General features: G+C 40.3%; 1 protein-coding gene across 1 annotated transcript; it reads left to right on the top strand.

Moving 5' to 3' along the window:
- Positions 1-687: 687 nt before the first annotated feature.
- Positions 688-16,267, top strand: wnt3a (wingless-type MMTV integration site family, member 3A). Its single transcript, XM_037786457.1, has 4 exons — positions 688-1,076; positions 6,469-6,710; positions 13,120-13,385; positions 13,490-16,267. Exons 1-4 carry the CDS (start codon positions 1,003-1,005, stop codon positions 13,967-13,969), a joined length of 1,062 nt encoding a protein of 353 aa, XP_037642385.1. The 5' UTR covers positions 688-1,002; the 3' UTR covers positions 13,970-16,267.
- Positions 16,268-19,503: the final 3,236 nt, after the last annotated feature.

Consider the following 19,503-nt stretch of genomic DNA (forward strand, 5'->3'; position numbering starts at 1 on the left):
ACATGCACTATCTACCTTTAAACATGCACTATATCTGCAACCATCTTGGACTGCAACCACTGGCGCACTTTACGCTATACATCCTATATACCACTTTATAGACTGAACATATGCACATACTACATTTATTTATTGACGGACTGCACACACTATGTACACCCATTCACTCTGTATCTTTTATATCTCTATTATTGTTTTTATAATTTTTGTATACCTTTTATACATCTCCTGTGTTTCACTCTGTTTGCTGATGTTGCTGCTTTGACACCTGAATTTCCCTGTGGGGATTAATAAAGGTTCATCTTATCTTATCTTATCTTATTCAATTCATTGTGAATCCATCAGTCCAAAAAGGAAAGAAAAAAAAAAACGTCCCAACTTCTAATTTTACATTCACAGCAAACAGGCAACAAATAAAAGGGACTGGAGAGCTTAATAATGGTCTCAAGCAATTCACACATATTTATTTCTGCATTTTAGAAGCTTGAAGCCAGGGAGTGAAATCCGGACAGGTTGTTATAGCTACGAGATCCACAGGGGTTCCGATGTCTATTTAAAACCCTCAGACCCTCCCTCTCTCCTTTAAACAACATTATATATCACACACACACACTGCATGCTAATGCCACCCAATACTCAATGAGCACTAAAACACATCTTTAAAATTAGCTCATTCTCTTGTGTGAGTTCAAGCTGCCAGACGAGGCAACAACAGAGAGAGAACATATCATCACTATTCCCCCTTTGGCAATACCTGCTGATTGGGTCCTAACAAAAAAAAAAAAAGAGCAAGCAGCTTTTAACTTTTTTAATATTTGGCTCCCGAGTTGTGCCACGAGTAGTCGCGACAGATAGATTCTCCCTCAAGTGGGTTTTTTGGAGGATAGAAATTTTTAGATTTTTTTTTTTTTTTTTTTGAAATCTTCAGTTCAAATCTCAGTGCGCGTTTCGAGCGCGCATGTAGGCTTTTCTGCTGGAGAAGTTTTAGCGAAACTTTTAAGGATGATATACCTTGGATGTTTCCTGTTGCTGCTCTGTGGGCTCACGCATGTCATGGCAAGTTATCCCATCTGGTGGTAAGTTTTATTCTCATTATATTCTCCCCTCTGAACGAATGGATTTGTCTTTGGAAATGTTGATCTGATGCTTATTGTGTGTTAGTTTTGAGTGCTTCTAGTTTTAATTTCGTTTTCTAGGTGCGCTAATGGTAAAAGTTGTTCTGAGACATGAGTGTTGAGGAGTGTAATTCAAGGAGAGAAAAAAAAAAAAAGATCATTTGATTTGATTCTGCAGAGAATAGACCTGTAGAAAAAAACACAACTAATGACAACAACAACAAAAAAAAACATTTCTATTTATGTTATTTTTTATGCTATATAGACGCAGACATTTGCAGCATGAACGATGCAATTTAAACTGAGAGCAATTTTTATATTGAGAGTGCAGCAGGTGCAAAGTTTGTGCGCTTGCAAGTGTGTGTGTTTGTGTGTGTGCATGTGTGTGTGTGTGTGTGTGTGCACGCGCGTGTCCAGTGGAGTGTGTGTGTGTGTGTGTGTGTGTGTGTGTGTGTGTGTGTGTGCGTGTAGGGTCAAAGTGGCACAGAACAATTATGAAATCTTGCCCAGGGTTTAACCTTATAATGCGTCTGACAAACTCATCATGTAAAACATGCTGTACATCATTTATTCTTTGTGTAATCTATAATATTTCTCTTCAATATTTGAAATAGAATCTTTTTTTTTTTTTTCTTCTCAGACTTCAGACAATTCTCCTATTTTTACCTAAAAACTTAACTGAAGATTTAATGAACACATTCATCAGTTTTGAAGTGTGATAGCAGTATTTGCTGTAATGGATTATCGCGGATATCTCAGTCCACCACAGCTCTTCCATCAGTTTTTTCACTTTCCAAAATGTCCTAAAAAATCCTAAACCTAAATGTCTTTCTTGCATTTTCCGTTCTCTTTTTAATCACACAAGTGAGCATGCAATAATGACATTGTAAATGAATGGTGCAGCAGCTTAATTATCCCTCATATTTAAGAAACTGACAAATTAGCACTATTTTTTGAACATTTAATTTTTTCTCTCTCATCTTCTTTAGAAGCTCTTGTCCGGTTTCACAATGTTCATGCTTGATCCATCAGCTACACACATCAGTCACTAATAATGTGTTGTTAAACTACTAAACAAACAGCTGATATGTGTTTTATAGAAGAAGAAAAAAAAGCATAGATATTAGGTGTACCCTACTACTTCCCTTAATGGGGCTCCTGGTGGTAATACTGATGAGAAAGTAATTACACGCACAGCTGGAAGGAAATCCTGATAGAACAGTGGGTGGGAAAAAACTGACCCAAATCAGTAAAGTCCTGGTTCTTAAAGTTGGTGCATAAAGTCACACCGGATGCAACGTGATGTTCAGTATATTTTGTGTTTTATCACCTGATATGAGCCTCTTTTGTTGTTGTTGATGCCAGTGTGTGCGGTGCCATGTTTTAGCTCTGCTGATTGACACACATATGGAGATAAAGAAGAAGAAAAGCCTTGAATTTCAATCTTCATGAGAGTTTTTTTTATCTCATTTCTTTTTGGGTAGAGCCAGTTATGAATTACACAATGGAAGGCAGGTTTCCATTCTGTCATAACAAAACTGCACCAAGTCAGGAACTAACTTCTGTGTCGGTGGTTTGATTTAGGAGGGTTGCTCAGGTCTTTGATTGAAGAGAGGACCTACAGAAGCAAAAGAGTGTTGGAGCAAGTTTGACTGTATAACTCCGACCAATACAAACAATCTTTGACTGCAGAAGTAGGACATGGTGTCAGTTTTGACGTAATACTGATGTGTTTTATGTTTCGTAGCAACACATCCCAAGTCAAATAACGTGGTTCCCTTTGGATTGCGCTCAATACGTCTGCATTGTCTCTCTGCTTTCCAACAGCGTGTCAGCTATCTAAGAGCTTTCGCCTCTGTGAGAAGCAACCTGTGATGTTTCGCTGACAGACTCGGCTGAATTTTGCTTCAAGTGGCCATCGGAGCTGCATCACACTCAACCTCTGTGCCACAGTAGTCTCTGGGGATATGCACTAAGACAGGTTCATGTCTGTCTCTACTCGACCTGCCATGACATAGCCTGGCTGCGCCCGCCGCCCCACCGCCCCCTTCCCTAGTCCACCCCACCTTAGAAGATAAATACCTGGAGGTGAAAGCTTGCCGCACATTCCTTTTCCCAAACATATTCTCTTGATGTCAAAGTCGGCTCCAAGGCCCCAGGGCCCACGAGTAAAGTGGTAATTCTAAGGCACCCTGCTTGGGCTTGCTGAAATATGCATTAAACCTGCGCTGGATACACTTAAATGAGAGGGGGAAAGAGTCTGCATGGAGACTAAAATTTTATATAATATATGCTTTACTTAAGTATTTATTTGTAACATTTGACAACATAAACCTGAACAGCATTAGTGAATCCTTGCTTACACTGAATATACGTTTTCTTTGGAGGGCAGCTGGTGTGAGGAGGATGAATGGATTTCTCAGTAATTGGAAAAGCAAAAGCACTCGATAGATATGTACAATCCACACAAAACCATCATTTAAGTTTAAATATTTGTTAGAGCTGGTATCCAACAATGCTGTTCTTTATTCAATAGAATGTTTATCATACAATAAATCATAAATCATCCTTGGTGGAACATGCCCTGCCTCCACTCTGAGGCCATTTCCTAACACAGGAAGAGATGGCGTGGATTACTCATCCCCACTGAGACAGACACAGAGACACACATGAGTGGAGGAGCAACCAAGGCACATTGACTCATGATGGTTTATTGTGGCACAGTTCAGGAAGATGACCTGGCAGAAATGCGTGCAAAAAGACCCTCACAGGTGTAGATGAGTAATAAGGCTCATTACAGACTTTGATCAAGAGCAAACTCTTATATGACCTTCATTGTTTCCTGCTGTTGAGATACATTTGGTGCTCATTGACAAATGCAAAAAATCTTGGAGTTGATGGAAACGCCATGGAAACCTCAGAGACACCACATTTATTTTCCTGTAGAGGAAAAGGAAGCAGAGGAGGTTCAAGACCAGACTGACTACTGGAACTACTACTTGTAAAAAATGCAGGCCTGCAGCACTTGTTTTCACCTCCATTCAGTCCCAGTAAACATCTCTCAATGTTGAACCTCTGATGAATTGTTCTACATGTTTTTTTCTTTGTTGTGCGTGTTAGAGGCAAACCAAAAGTCTGCACCAGTTTGGGACTCAGGTTTCTGCTGGGAAAGATGTGCTTCGGGGTGTATGGATTGACAAGGGCCAAAGAGAGGTCACTGTGCAACAGGAGTGCTGTTGTTTACTGATGGATGTTGCAGACAAACTTTCAGACAAATGCGATTTCCTCAGTCATTTTTCAACTTGCCATTGCTCGCTTACTGGATGCCTCATTTATGATTAACTAGAGCGGTCTAGTCTGCAGATATTGCACGAGAAATTCTGTTTAAACCAGCGTGACACACAACTCTGACATTCGCTCGGGGGAAATAACAGCGGTTCACTGTCAGCGGATTGCTAAAACCACACCTTGAGAACAGACAGCATTAAAGTATATTATTGAAAATGAAAGCCTTTTGAATTTCAACGTATAATTGAGGTATTCAAGGTCGACATGTTTTGCTGCCTTCAGAAGTGGTCAGCCAGGGGTCAGCTGCTGGCTGAGCGGATCCTTTCTTGGGCTGTGAGCTTTTAAAGAAAAGCAGCCTGAGGCCAGTGTCAGGAGTTTCAGTAATCTTGTTGTGATCAGCGATTAGTCCTTGAACAACAGTGAACGGGTCAACAGATAGCGAGCTAACTGAGCGGCAAAAGACAGCACACACCTGCTCTGGCTCTGCCTTTGTGCTGCAGCTACAGTAACTGTTATCACTCAGGGGAGGATCAGCAGATTACTGCTGCCAGTGTTCGGTCTTTAATAGACAGTTGGGGTGAATTGTAGACTTGCCTGGATTGCCAACAAGCTACTTTGTTGCTACTCTGTGGAACTCTTGCCAAAGATAACAGGAACTCTGCTATTAAATAATCAAGTAGTCAAAATATTGATTTTGGTGACATTTCAATAAAAAACTCAGGTCAGCAGGTCATGCATTCAGTCGTGGAATGTAACCAAGTACATTTACTCGAGTACTGTACTTAAGTACAATTTTGATTGTACTTTACTTGAGTGTTTACATTTTCTGTCATTTTATACTTCTACTCTACTACATCTCAAAGGGAAATATTGTGTACTTTTTACTCCACTAGATTTATTTGACCCTTTAGCTACGAATTACTTTTTACATAAAAAACATACGATGCTTTTGAGGTATGATTCATTTATGTACTACTAATCTACTCAGTAGTATATAAAGTAGCTAAATTGACTTCAAATTGAAGAACTACAACATTAAAATGTATGTGTTAGTGATAAAAACAAGAATATAGCCCTTTAAAAGGAGCCCTTCTGCATAATGAGTACTTTTACTTTTGATTCTTTAAGTACATTTTGCTGATAATACTTCCATACTTTTACTTGAGTAACATTCTGAATTGAGGACCTTTACGTGTAATGGAGTAATTTTAGACATTTTTAGACATTTCTTTTACTTAAGTAAAAGATTTGGGTACTTCTTCCACTACTGCATGCACTTATAGAAAACAATTGCATGAGTTTATCTAAATTACAATAACGCTTGCACAACATTCATACTGTATGTGCCCTCTGATAAAGAGCTCAACATACAAATCAAACCAATTATCCACCTTTAGTACAGATGGTCATGTACAAGCACAGAACAGCTTCTTAAAATTGGCTAAATTACATACTATGCAATGATACAATGGATATCCCATTTCTATGATTACTAGTTACTAAATGTCCTAATTGAGAGGACATAGAAAATAAAGACAGAAAGACAGAGAGAAAGCAATAAAGGGAACGAGACAGAGAGATGTAATCAGTGAACCAAGTTTGCACTTGTTGTATCCCAGAATACCTTCCTCAAAGGCAAAGGGGGGGGTTGGGTTCTGTGTTACACTTAATACACTCTCTGAAGTTTCAATGTAGGGTTTGCACTCTTATTACCCTAAGCCGAAGGCCTGTTAAGTGTGCGGACAGTTAATAACAAGGTGTAGTTTCCCAAGTTGTCAGCTTAAGGTCTATGAAGACCTCTAGATGCATTGTGGACTTTCATCTCAGACAGAAACAGGGCTGCAATTTCAATTCACACAAAGGCCAGGTGTCTGCAGAGCGGATAGTTGAAGGGATAAAGGATGGACGCCTAATGGTAGCATCTGATACGGCAAATAAACACACACAATCAAACTCAGACGTGAAATTACACTGCACCTGGAGAGGGAAATTAGTCCTCCACTTGATCGGCGTTGAATCAATAGATAAAGATCACTGACAATGTGACTCCCCCCTCTCCTTGTAGGTCACTAGCAGTGGGCCACCAGTACTCATCACTGGGCACTCAACCCATCCTCTGTGGCAGTATCCCGGGTCTGGTGCCCAAGCAGCTGCGCTTCTGCCGGAACTACGTGGAGATCATGCCCAGCGTGGCCGAGGGGGTGAAGATTGGCATCCAGGAGTGCCAGCACCAGTTCAGAGGCCGACGCTGGAACTGCACCACGGTCAATGACAACCTGGCCATTTTTGGGCCGGTGTTAGATAAAGGTAATGCTACTCAGCAAACAAACATGTGGATTTTAATAAGATGTGCAGTGTGCTCTCTTTAACATCATCAAAGGTCACATATGCTGCTATTTTTTGATGTAAAGAACCTGCCAGTGTACCTCAAGCACAGGTCGTGTTTCAACTCCCCCGAAAGAGTCCAGCCGTTTTAATTTGGCACCGTTTACTTGGTTCATTTGTTGTTCTTAATAGACATCCAAATTCAATGCTACTTGCCCATAAACAGGCCAGGTTTTAACAATCATATTATATTAAATAAGAGGCTGTCAAGAATCTACATAACCAGGAAATATGACAAACATAACGGCAACATATATATATTTTACAGAAAAACAAACACATTAATAGGCCTAGTTTCATCCTGTATGACCTATTTTTATGTAAATATGGTTTTGTAACGAAAGTATAATGCTTTGAGTGACTGCACGTAACATTACACCTACAATACTTACTGTTGTGATGCGGCCCCAAAATTATGTTTCTGGTCATTTCTCAGAAGTTAGTTCTTCAAACCACGTGAAAAAAGACTTAAAAAAAAAAAAGAAAGTGACTTATTATATCTCAATGCTGATTAACTCTTCCATTAACAATACTACATTCTCTCCGTCTTCTATTCGCATTAGAAAAGCTGCACTCCCTGCATCATTCATTATGCTCACTCGAATCCTTGTTCAAATAGACTTTAGACTGAACAAGCTCTGAGCAGCCTGTATGCATGAAATAATGTACACAATTAAGACCAGTGAGTTCTGTCTTGTCGGAGTTTTCTTTAGGAGGGAATCCCCTGTGATTGTTCTGCTGTACAATCCTCTGAAGTGTCTTTCACAAGACTGTAAACTCTGTTATGGAGTTTTTCAAAATACTTTTTTTTGTTGTGATGATGTATTAGGACTTTTAAGTGTCAATTCTGGTCTACTTATGGGCTCAGGGTGTAGAAATCCCCACTGTGCTGTTAAGCATATTTTGTTACCTTCAGACAGAGTCAGGCAAGCTACTTCCCCAGACTGTTTCCAGTCTTTATGCTAAGCTAAGCTAAACGCCTGCTGGCTGTAGTTTCATGTTTAACGGACAGATGTGAGTGTGTGGTATCAATCTTCTCATCTAACTCCCAGCAAGAAAGCACACAAGGGTATTTCCAAAAATGCCTAAGGGTTTCTTTTACCGCTTCAGGGAATGAGTCTTAAAACCTGGAAATGAGTTAGAATTTTAGCACTTCCGGTTCCCTTGTTTAAGTCAATGTTTTTTTGAATGGATTTTTAGTTAGATGCCTGAAGTAAGATCTGTGGTAAACACAAGCTTAAGAAATTCTAACGTTTTGTTCTACAATATAAAATACGTCAGTAAACATCCAACTCGTGAATTTTGAAGCTTTTACGTGTCTTAAAAAAAGACGGTTGCTAACAAGCGGCTAAATGAGACTACAAGACGTCATCATTGCCAACTCGTCCGCCTTTCACAGCCTCATTTTGTATACTCGCAGTTCATGAGACCGCGGTGAAGTTCGTTTATAGCCTAAGGTTAGCTTTTTACTTGTGGCGATTGTATTTACGCTTCAAAAATCATAGAAGTGGTGTTCATTTGTGAAGATTATCTTGCCGAACAAAACGTGTCAGTATCATAAACGTTTGTTCGCCACAGAGCTTATTTTCTGCAATAATCTAAAATCAAATGGAAAAATCCCATTGGCTTTTTGTCGAGGGAACCAGAGCGATGCTATAACTTCCTGGTTGGCCTACAAAAATACGTCATCCCTGTGGCAGTCTATAGAGCAGATGCTTTTTATAATATGCTGTTCAGTCTTTTTTTTCGTCTGTGTGACTTCCTGCTAGAATGAGTTAGAGGCTCACAAAATTGAGAATGAGCGCTAAACATAGAGGTTGAGCATCAGGCATCTAAACCTGTCACCTAGTTTACAGAAGATTGATGCAAACACAGAGGGTTGGAGGTTACGTAGGGCAATTGCTTTTAATAAACTCCTGAGCCAGTTGATAGAAGAGGCTTGAGCTCAAGTAGGTGGCTAACGATAGGGGTTCTCAATCCGAGCCCCATTGTGGTGCAAAATGCCACCACATCTCTCCCAGTGCCTCCCCTCCCAGGCCTAAATTGCAGGGGTACAGAGTGGAAAGAGGAGGCAGCTACTGGGCTTTAGTAAATCATTTTGATTGGATTAAGGTCACTGAGGCCCTTAATAATGTGAGAGGTCAAAGTGGCTGGATTAAGTGCCTTTGTCAGAGGCCAATGAGAGTGAGTCAGGGGCTCACAAGCCTTTGATAGGGCTTAGTAGGAGAGGGCTTCCATTTCATTGGATTTGATTGATGCTGGTGTTTGTCTGTGCAACAGGGCCATTGTCCTCACTGGTGTCTGTTTGTCTGCGATTCAGACTGTTGTGTGTCGGTTTCCTCTTGCCTTTTTGGGGGCCAGAGCTGAAAGGAAGAGTAGGCGCCTTTATAGGCTTCAGGGGCTTAGATCCTATCAGTTAGCCCATCACTGCCCATGTCCTCCTCATCTTCACTGAGGACATCAGGAGTTTGTTTTACAGAGGTGGATTAAGCACTGGATAAGTACTAGAAGAATGAAAGACATGGACCATTAAGAAGAGAAGGCCATTCTGTGAATTTAGTTGAGACTACAGTTTAATAGAATCGAATGGGAAACATTTTTTTCAGTTTCTGCTTGATCACTTACACAACCTCCTTTCAAATACATATGCAAACATGCCAAATGTGGTCATATATTGGCTTGACCACACACAAACCATCTAAATTCACACTTTCACCATGCACCTCATGCACCAAAAAAACCCATAAAAGAGCTACTGCTGCCTTTAAAATGGTCACATACTTCTTCTGTGTGCATGTTCTCTCTCCCTTCCACATGGCCTCATCCTCTCTCTACGTCTCTCTCTCACTCCACACCCCAAATCACGAGCCCTGCCTCCAGGCTATGTCTGCGTCAGCACTCATTAATTTACATTAACTAAAGTGTCAAAACATGCTCTGCTGGAATCTGCCTGTGATGAAAGGTGATAGAAAGCTGCGCAGGTGTTCTTAGTCCGCGGAGCCGATCCCAGAGTTGTTTCTGCATTCTTTGTATTTACAGAACACCTACCAACTGTATGGGTATAATCAGGCTGCAGTTTATGAGTCATATGATAGAATTAGTGAGGGAAACTTTGCTACAAAAAGTGGACAGTCACAATTTTGCAGGTGTTACCACCCACACAGGTATAGACATGCACCGTCACTACTTGAAACCATTAAATTCAAATGAGGTTTACAGGAAACTCCTATTACGTAATATACAAAGCATGTGGAATGGATTGCAAAGGTTCATAATGTTGTAAACTCCTGTAGGTACCTCTGTCTTGCCTCCATTCTGCATACCAGGAAATCCACCTAATAAATTAACCTAAATCATTAAGTCCCAGTTAAACTAACTGGGAAAAGGTCAGGGGATGTGGGTTGCGACCTATGACCTGAGGATGAGAAAGTGTAACTATTTAGGATGAGCTAAGAGGTCTACGCTTCTCGTGAGACGTATGTCTCTTCATGCTGGGGGAGGGAAACTAGCACACCAGTATATCATTAACTCTGGGCAAGAAAGAAAGAAGGGGTGTGGTAAATGGAGTTGATGGGGGGACCTTAGCCCCACTCCCTGCTGGGCACTGCTCAGAGCACAATATCTTCGCAACCATGAGATTAAGCAGGAGAAAAAGTGCTTTTCCCCATTCACACGCCCTTTAGATTGTTTTATTAAACCATTTGAATAGGGATTTCCCCGTCTGCCGACAAGCGGGGTCCAGCCAATGCATAGTTCTCTGTTGCTATGACTTAACTTGGTCCCCACTAATCACTGGCCAGGGCAAATTTCATATAAAATATCTGGGGCCATTGTGGGACTAACACAGCGTGACAGTGGCAGCACAATAGGGGATTCAACCCCCCAGCAGGTTGTAGGGACCACTTGGCCTGCCAGGGTCTGGCAAAGTTTGGTGGAGGAGCATTGTCGGAGTAAAAGTGTCCTGAAATACCATAAATTGGTCGTAAAATTGAGGAAAGCTGAGCAACTAATGGAAGAGCTGGTGTTTCCAGTTGACGTAAATGCTATTACAGGTGTATATAGCCACTGTATATGTTGTATGAAACACCAAGCATGATACATAAGTAGTAGTTTGAATCCAACCTAGAAGTTCTCAATGATATTTTGAATTTTTTTGTTCTTTTGTTGGCTTTTTGATACAACATGTAAATGCCTTTACCACACACCTGGTTAAAAATATGCCTTGAAACTAGCACCAGGTTCACAATGTGGTGTTAAGGTGTATATAGAATGACTCTCTTCTCATAAACCATCAGTGTACTGTATTTGCACTCATTAAAACATTTCAGTGAGAGGTTAAAATAAAAACAACATATTTCATCAACTAAAAAGTGTAGGTTTGCAGCTTATTGGTGAAGTATTCTGCACAGCCAATACGAGTTTAAGGGCTAAATGGACTGTAGCATCATTGGTTAGATATTTATATACTTGAATGCAGTTAAACTGTTATGTATGCATCAACGATCATGTAATGTACAGAGCTATATTTTGTTAGGGTTAGTTCATGTTCCCTGTATTTCTTTGGAAATCAAGGAACTTAATATTAAAGAGGCTGTCACAAGAAGTCACAATATTTTTTTTTCCAGGTCAGCTCATCCACTCACACACAGAAAAACCAGGACATATTTAATTTGCCCTGATCCTTCCCCTTTGCTCATTTTATCCCAAGATAATCCTCTTTTCCTCTCCTATTTGAACTCCGCCACCCCATTATACTCTGCAGCATCATTGCCAGTCATCCATAAGGTCACGTTTCCAAAGATGTTTCCATTTTATGTCCACAATTCTTTACTCTTTTCATAAATACTGACAAACACTCAGTGAAGCGCTAAATTCAATTACTTTTCTATGCTGAGGACACAGTCTTGTATAGCAGAGAAGAATCTAACTAAACTGACACCGAAATGTTGGTTCAAATGGTTCAAATTAGTTGTAACAGGCTGAGGCTTTTTCTTAACCCTGACATTTTTGATGTATGTAGGACTAACACCTCAAACATACACCTCCACTCCAGCTAGCTCCAAAATAAAAAACAACAAGCCTATACTTTGTCAGTTTTAGATGATGCATGGTGATATGTATTGAATTACTGTGGACAGTTTCCTCATGCTGTGATTCTTACAGCCCTCGGCTACCTTGATTGTACAGAAATTAATACAATAGCCAAGTGAAATGATCTGTGGTGGATGTGGACTCCAGGAAGGAGATCAGAGGTTCTGATGTATTGTGAGCATTAGTAAACTAGTGGGTATACAATGGGAGTATGAAATGGGTGGTGGCAGCCTTGTGGTGGAGGATGCCAGTAGACCTTTTCTCTTGCATCATTGTTCCTAATGCCCTTTAGTCCTCAAACTGGTTGGAACCTGCTGTAAGGGAGGAGCTCCTACTCCCTTTAGCTTTACACTCCTCCCTTCTTTCTTTTCTTTCTTTCCCTCTGTCGTTCTTGTTCTTTGGACAGAAGCATGCACTTGCACACACACAATCCCAAATTTCACTATTGATCTTTAACCCTCTCTGTCCATTTCTTTACTCTCTGTTCATTGCATAATTACACCTGGTGTTTCCATTTTTCTTTATCACTTTATTCTCTCTGTCTTTTCATGTGATTGTGCAAGACCATACAAGTACATATATTCAAAGCAAACTCCCTGTCATAATGAATTCACTTAACGCCTCCCTTTCTATAACTGAAATGTTGTTCAGGATTCCATATCTGGACGCTACAGTGCCATTTCCATGTTGTGTCTATGATTTGTCCCTATAGTCTGAGGCAGTTTCCTAACCTTTCAAAAGCTTAATTGAGTCTCTTAATTATAGGCCTGTCAGACCCGTCTCTTCCTCTCATCTCTCTGGAAGATCCTGATCCCTCTGAGTCATCAGTTAGCTATGTCAGACAGAGGCATGGAGGCCTTGCTGGCCTTATTCAGAGACAGGATGATTGATGTATGGGCTGAATGAACACACACTCTGGTATACCTTGGTACAACCTTAACATGTGTAGCCAACAATAGTAATGGACTCTACAGTATGTATAGTTTGTCTGATGTTGTCTTGTTGGCTTGGGTTGAGAAATATTTGCCTATTCAATCATACAAGACCAAACACAAGCAGATATCCATATTAACAGGTGGTGACCTACATTCTCTAGTAATTATAGAAATAACTTTTCTATAAGTTGAATTAATACTGAAAATAATCATTGCTCATTACTCGCACGACATCATTCTGCAGGATGTTGCCTCCGAGTATTTCTTCCTCTATGTCTGACAGATATCTGAAATTCTCTTTCCAGCCACTCGAGAGTCAGCATTTGTTCATGCTATTGCCTCGGCGGGAGTAGCATTTGCAGTGACCCGTGCCTGCGCTGAGGGTTCAGCCACCATCTGCGGATGTGACACACGCCACAAGGGCCCCCCTGGTGAGGGATGGAAGTGGGGCGGCTGCAGCGAGGATGTAGAGTTTGGGAGCATGGTGTCCCGGGAGTTTGCTGATGCAAGGGAGAATCGCCCCGATGCACGCTCAGCCATGAACCGCCATAACAATGAGGCAGGAAGAATGGTGAGCTTTCAAAAAAAAAAAAAAGCTCTTTTTGCTGATTGTGTTTTCACAGTTTTTTCTACTTTCAGATATTTTATTAACACATACATTTTGTTTATCCTTAGTCCCTCAACGACAACATGTTCCTGAAGTGTAAGTGCCATGGGCTGTCGGGCAGCTGCGAGGTCAAGACGTGCTGGTGGTCGCAGCCTGACTTCCGAGTTATTGGCGACTACATGAAGGATAAGTACGACAGCGCATCAGAGATGGTGGTGGAGAAACATAAGGAGTCCCGTGGATGGGTGGAGACCCTGAGACCCAAGTACAACTACTTCAAACCCCCCACAGAGCGCGATCTGGTTTACTACGAAAGCTCACCCAACTTCTGTGACCCCAATCCCGAAACCGGCTCCTTTGGAACCCGCGATCGCATCTGCAATCTGACGTCCCACGGCATAGACGGTTGTGACCTCCTCTGCTGCGGCAGAGGTCACAACACCAGGACTGAGAAGAGAAAGGAGAAGTGTCACTGTATTTTCCACTGGTGCTGCTACGTCAGTTGTCAGGAGTGTGTGAGGGTCTACGACGTGCACACCTGCAAATAAGGGAGTCTGGTTCTCGCCTTTTCTCACCAAAATTAAAAGACTTCAGTAGGCAGAAGAACAAACACAGCAACTCATCTACGAGACATGAGAGACTGTAAAGCTGTCTGATCTATCCATGGACTCCAGTGGCAGACTTAGCGGCCTTGTGATGTGTTGCGATGCTAAAAAGAGCCAGTCTCTGCCTTGATCAACTGAGAGGGTTGAGTAGATGTTGACATCACAAAGCGTCATCCATATGACGATGGTGATGATGACGACAATGTTGATATCTCTAGTGATGACGAAAGAGTTTTTTGACGTAGGAAAGGAGTACTGTCGGCTAATTGACAAACACCATATTGGTGATTTTTTTTTCTTTCTGTGTTCCAAGTAGTTTGTTGAGAGTAGTAGAGCACTGCTAATGCTTTACGGGGCAAACAGTGAAAGTGTCACATTTTCTTCAATGTTTAATCATAACTTGTTTGTTATGATTAAATAAAGTGACAACATTTATGATCAGACACTCAACAGCCTGCAATCTCCTCCTCAACATTATAAGTATGTATGTGTTTATCGGAAAACTAACATTATCGTTGTGTGAATGAGTTTTTTTTTATATAGTGTTAATATGTTACTGATGTTTGGGTAAGAATGCACTTGCACCTGAGTGAATGTAGTTATTATGCTGCAATGTGTTTACATATTCTCAAAATTCTTAAGCTAACGAGTTAATATCTGCTTTAAATGACTAATTTTATCTCGAGAGTAGACATGAGCCACATCAACTGAACATCGGCGAAACAAGAATATAGACAGTCTGCATGTTTCCTGAAACATCTGAAAACACTGGAAGCTTTTTCTTAAAAGAGTAACAATGCTTTGAACAACATCGATAGTTATGACCAAAGACGAGAAAAGAAACCCCCCCTGTGAGTCTGCGATGGTCAGAGAGCTGTAAATGAATCTGAGTGGTCAGCACTTGTGTCCCGTTGAGAAATATGAAGCTTGTTATCCTTGTTTTTATCAGTATTAGCAACGTCTCATGTGACTGGGTGTGGGGAAAACTGTTATTTATAAAAAAGGGATATTCCCACTATATTTTTGTTTCATGTACACACATATAATATTCTTTTATTTTGATATTTGATAAAATAGAGGTGAATTCTGTACTCCCTGGTAAAATGAAACACAAATGGCAAACAAACCGCAAACTAAGCTGTATCATATAAGCTCTGTATAATGCAGTATAATTGTGGTAAAATGATGACCAAAACCTGTGCATGAGATGATTCTCAGCTGTGGCTTCTTGTTCCCCAAACTAAACAACAAGCAGCATCACTGAAACTATCAATACTTCCCTTATTTTAATGCTGCTAAGTAAAGATAATATTTGTGTGTATGTGTATGTGTTTAGGTCCTTACGTCTTGTGTTATATGTATATTCTTGCATGTATTGATTTCTTTCTGTGAAAGAAATCTGTTATATGTAGTTTGAAAAAAAATGTGAAGTTTTGACTAATTCTTGCATACAGTAATTCCCATTTTAACCAAATAGACCAAAATAGAGTTTATGTTACCTTAGTTGGTTTTGTAGTCATGCTAAACATCAGGGCAAAAATAATTCATGTTGCTCTCCCTTAATTTGAGAAGAAATACAACACAGTATTTATTTATTTGGAAAGTGAAAAACTACTGAAATCTGAGACAAGTAACATAATGTTTATGAAAAGGTGCGCGTGTTGTTTCACTGATCACCTTGACTATAGAGACATGTGTACAGTCACTGATGAATTATTGTTTACAGCCATGTAATGTCTCAGGCATGTATAGTAGGCTAGAAGCGCCCATGCATGATTACTTTTCATCCTGACTGAAAATATCATAACCAGTTTCACATTTTGAGTCATCTTTAATAAACTATACAGCAACCATTATCAGTACAAGATCTGTTATCTTGCATTTATTACTGTACACTTTATATGTGATTGATTGCTTGTGTGGACAATTCGCTTATGTTCTAATTTTTTTGTCAAGTCTTTAAATCCAAAGTTTTGTACAAACTAGTTTTTGCGTTTTTATAGATTTCTAAAATTGTATGTTTTTTTATAATTATTTATTTCATGCTATGTACATATTAGTAAGTAAAAGTATATATTTGCAGAAATACATTTTTTTTAAAACAGTGTTGTGACTTGTAACGCTGTAGCATTTTTACCTCATCTCTGTTTTTTCACTGACTGCACACAGGTATCGTTTGTCTTACTGCCTGTAGTAGATTTCTAAAGTTAACTCTGTAACACCAAAATAAAGCAACATAAACAACCAGACGTGTTCTATGATCTATGACTGATGAGTTAATGTTGGTATATATGCTCCTCTCACTCATCTGTTCAACATTTATATGAGTCGTTAACTGGTGATGTTTGAGAAATGCTTGTGTTTAGTCTTTTTGCTCACACAGGTTTTCTGTAGTGGGACTTTAATTCCCTGACCTGCCTGACCCTTTAAGGAGTGCGCTTCCCCTTTAAAATGTCTTTGTGGGTAATGTTTCCTGCTGTAATGTTTGTCACTTCCAAAGAAGGGAATGTTTACTTATTTCTCCACTTTACTAACAATATTACTTGATACGTAAGCCTCTTGAGAGGGTAGATTTGATTTAATATCTTTTGTCAAAGTACATTTCACTGCAAATTGGCTCCAAATGAGGGGAGATTGATGCCACCTGGGTTAAAGTGGCATTAATTCCAGAGCTCCTCCCTGATTGGCCACAGACAATCAGGTGACAGGGTATAAAAGGTCTTAGAAGACAGAAAACTGGTTGGTCTGTTTCACTCTCCAGGGAAATGGCGGAAGGCTGTCGTTTTGTGTACTAGAAAGTTTTTCCTCATTAAAGTTATTATATGTAAGAATCAGAAATTGCCTGTTAACAGTAACACCTGTGGCCGTTAAATCAAGTTTTGCATGGACTTCACCATGCTTCCGTGGAGTTTGTGTCGGAGTCTGAGTTGTGTTGGGGGCTGGTTGTTTGTTGCCGTCCGCTGACTTGATTTCTAACCGAATGTTAGCTATCGTTGCACACTGTTAATGCTGTAACAGAGCTGAAGAAAGGAAAGGCACTCACAAGCACGCATGACGTCACGTCCGTTGGATGGAAAAAAAACATCCTGCACTCTTCACATTAAAAGCAGGCTGATAGGGGAAACCCAGAAAGTCACGGAGAGTCTCAATTTTAGTTACAACCTGTTCACACATTGGCAATAAAACAATGATTAAAAAACGTTTATGTGTAAAAACTTACATACAGTCCCTTTAATTGACTGCAGAGAACCCCAATCGATATACCTAATGAAATGGTTTATCATTTTCCTTTTTGTAGCCGGTCTTAATAAATTATTTTTTTCTGGAAAATGAACACCTGCATGCTGCTCCATTCTTCCCACTCACACTACCAACCATCCTCAAGTACAGCAAATGATTTTGATGATTTTTGCAAATTCTGACTGCCAAAAAATGGCCACCTCTGACAACTGGGGGCTGACCTGAGGGAAGGCTCCTGAACACTGGCTTCAATATCATACATATAACGTGTGTGTATAAATGTAGCGTATGAATTTCAAGATGATAGCACAATGTGAAATAAGTAGGTAACATTATTCAGCCACTAAATGCCTTGGACAATGAAAACAAGCTCTTTTAAAAGAAAAAAAAAGTCTCTCAAATTCAGACCATTTTTGTCAAGTCGTGACTTTTGTGTAATAGCTTGATCTGGTCTTGAAGGAAAATATTATTTTTTAAAAAGCAATTCCCCTTTTGATTTATGGGTGATGGGTTGTGGGAAGTGATGCCTACGAGTTTCAGTTGGCTAGAAGAACTAAATTAGTTTGTCAGTTTTAATGAACTGTGTTAAATAGTTTGTATTGATGGATAAAAGAAGAAAAAAAACATTTTAAAAACAGCCCTGATTGGAAAGTCACACTAATCTGCTGCTTCCTCGTGGAGGACGCACATATGTGTAATGACACAGTGATTGCTATTTCTATGATGTGAGGACTATGTGTTGAAATGGAATCATGAATGATAGACTGACATTGGTCAAACTCAGCTTTGGAAGGGTGTAAAGTAACAGTGATAGCCATGTTGTGTTGATGGGAGAACCCCAAAGTCCAGGAGCACCTTAATTGGTATAATAATAGTGATAAGTAATAATGGCAGTAGTGCTAGAGTATAATTGTTTTGATGTTAAAGGTAGAGTCGGTAAAGCTAAGAAACTAGCCAGAGTACACTAGATTTTAAACCTGATCCAACCTAAAAATCCAGCCCAGTGTGGCCAACTCTTTTCCAATGAAGTTAGCCAGCAGCACTAGCTCCAAATCTCCCTAAATCTATAGCCAGAAAGTCGCCAAGTCGGCAACACTGACAATCCGTCCTTTCAGGCTTCCCTTCAAAGCCACTCCCCCAAAATCATCATAATGAACGTAAACATATAATGAATGTAAACAATGAATATGGCTCTTGTTAGTATCAAAACCACAGGAAGCACGCTGGGCTTTGAGGCAAGTTTTCGTTGTGGCCAAACGGTGGAATAACAACTTCCGTGTCCGTCACGTGATGCCATTGGGCCGAAAAATACCTTTTTCACATAGACTTACATTGGGAAAGAGACGTCTGTAACGTTTTGGCTTCACGCGCCACCAAGCAACTCTCATATGAAAGAACGGGAGCCATGGTTCGTACTCACCACCGTCAAGCTAGCAGCTTAGACAGCAGAATACTTTCTTTGTGTTCCATTTTACGGATTCAAATGATGTTGAATTAAGGGACAAGTAGCGGGGGAATCCTGATTCAGCACACAGGTGGCAATCCTCAAGACAAAAAAAGATATCTCCCCTAAACAGAAGCATTAAGACCGGTCAACAAACTCTGAATCCTTTTCAGTGACAATCATGCAGGTAAGCCTCCAGCCAGCAACAGAAAACCAAAACCATGTAATTACCCTGTTGAATACCTATGGGCCACTGAATTAGCTGCACGACTGCCTGTCTGCAGACGCAGCCTCATTATGTAGACACCATTGCAACCTACCACAGATAATACTGATGCCTGAATGAATGAAAAATCGAATCACAGTCCCACACTTAGAATATGGACAAGCTGTCAGTCATGAAGACTAATAGATTTAGGCCCAAACATGGGCTATGGATTCGTCATAGAACGACGAAAGAAGAAGAAAATAAAGCTGGACCTATAATTTGATTCCTTTGAGAGACTGCAGAAGCCAGCTGTGCTTTTTGGAGAAACAATAATACCAGAAAAAAAAAAAATCTCAGTGATGAGAATTAAGAAATAGATGGAGCTTTGTTGAAGAGAAAGACCTGATCTCAAGATAGATTAGGGGTTGGATGTGAATAGAGCCCACCAGTGCTCCGGCTCAGCCGCTGGACCCCTGATAGTCTTTGAGCCCTGCAACAATGTCACCACCAGAGGCCAGGTCTCACTGCTATCTAACCCCATTATCTCACAGAAAGATTGATACACACCCCCTCCAGAGTGGAAGC

This window comes from Sebastes umbrosus, chromosome 12 (genome assembly GCF_015220745.1).
Source record: "Sebastes umbrosus isolate fSebUmb1 chromosome 12, fSebUmb1.pri, whole genome shotgun sequence".
Classification (NCBI taxonomy): Eukaryota; Metazoa; Chordata; class Actinopteri; order Perciformes; family Sebastidae; genus Sebastes; species Sebastes umbrosus.

Bases quoted from the DNA above. Each gene is read 5' to 3' on its own strand.
- wnt3a (XM_037786457.1), top strand. From the start codon at position 1,003: ATGATATACCTTGGATGTTTCCTGTTGCTGCTCTGTGGGCTCACGCAT. The intron at 1,077-6,468 runs GTAAGTTTTATT...CTCTCCTTGTAG, and splicing joins GCAAGTTATCCCATCTGGTG to GTCACTAGCAGTGGGCCACC. The intron at 13,386-13,489 runs GTGAGCTTTCAA...GTTTATCCTTAG, and splicing joins ACAATGAGGCAGGAAGAATG to TCCCTCAACGACAACATGTT.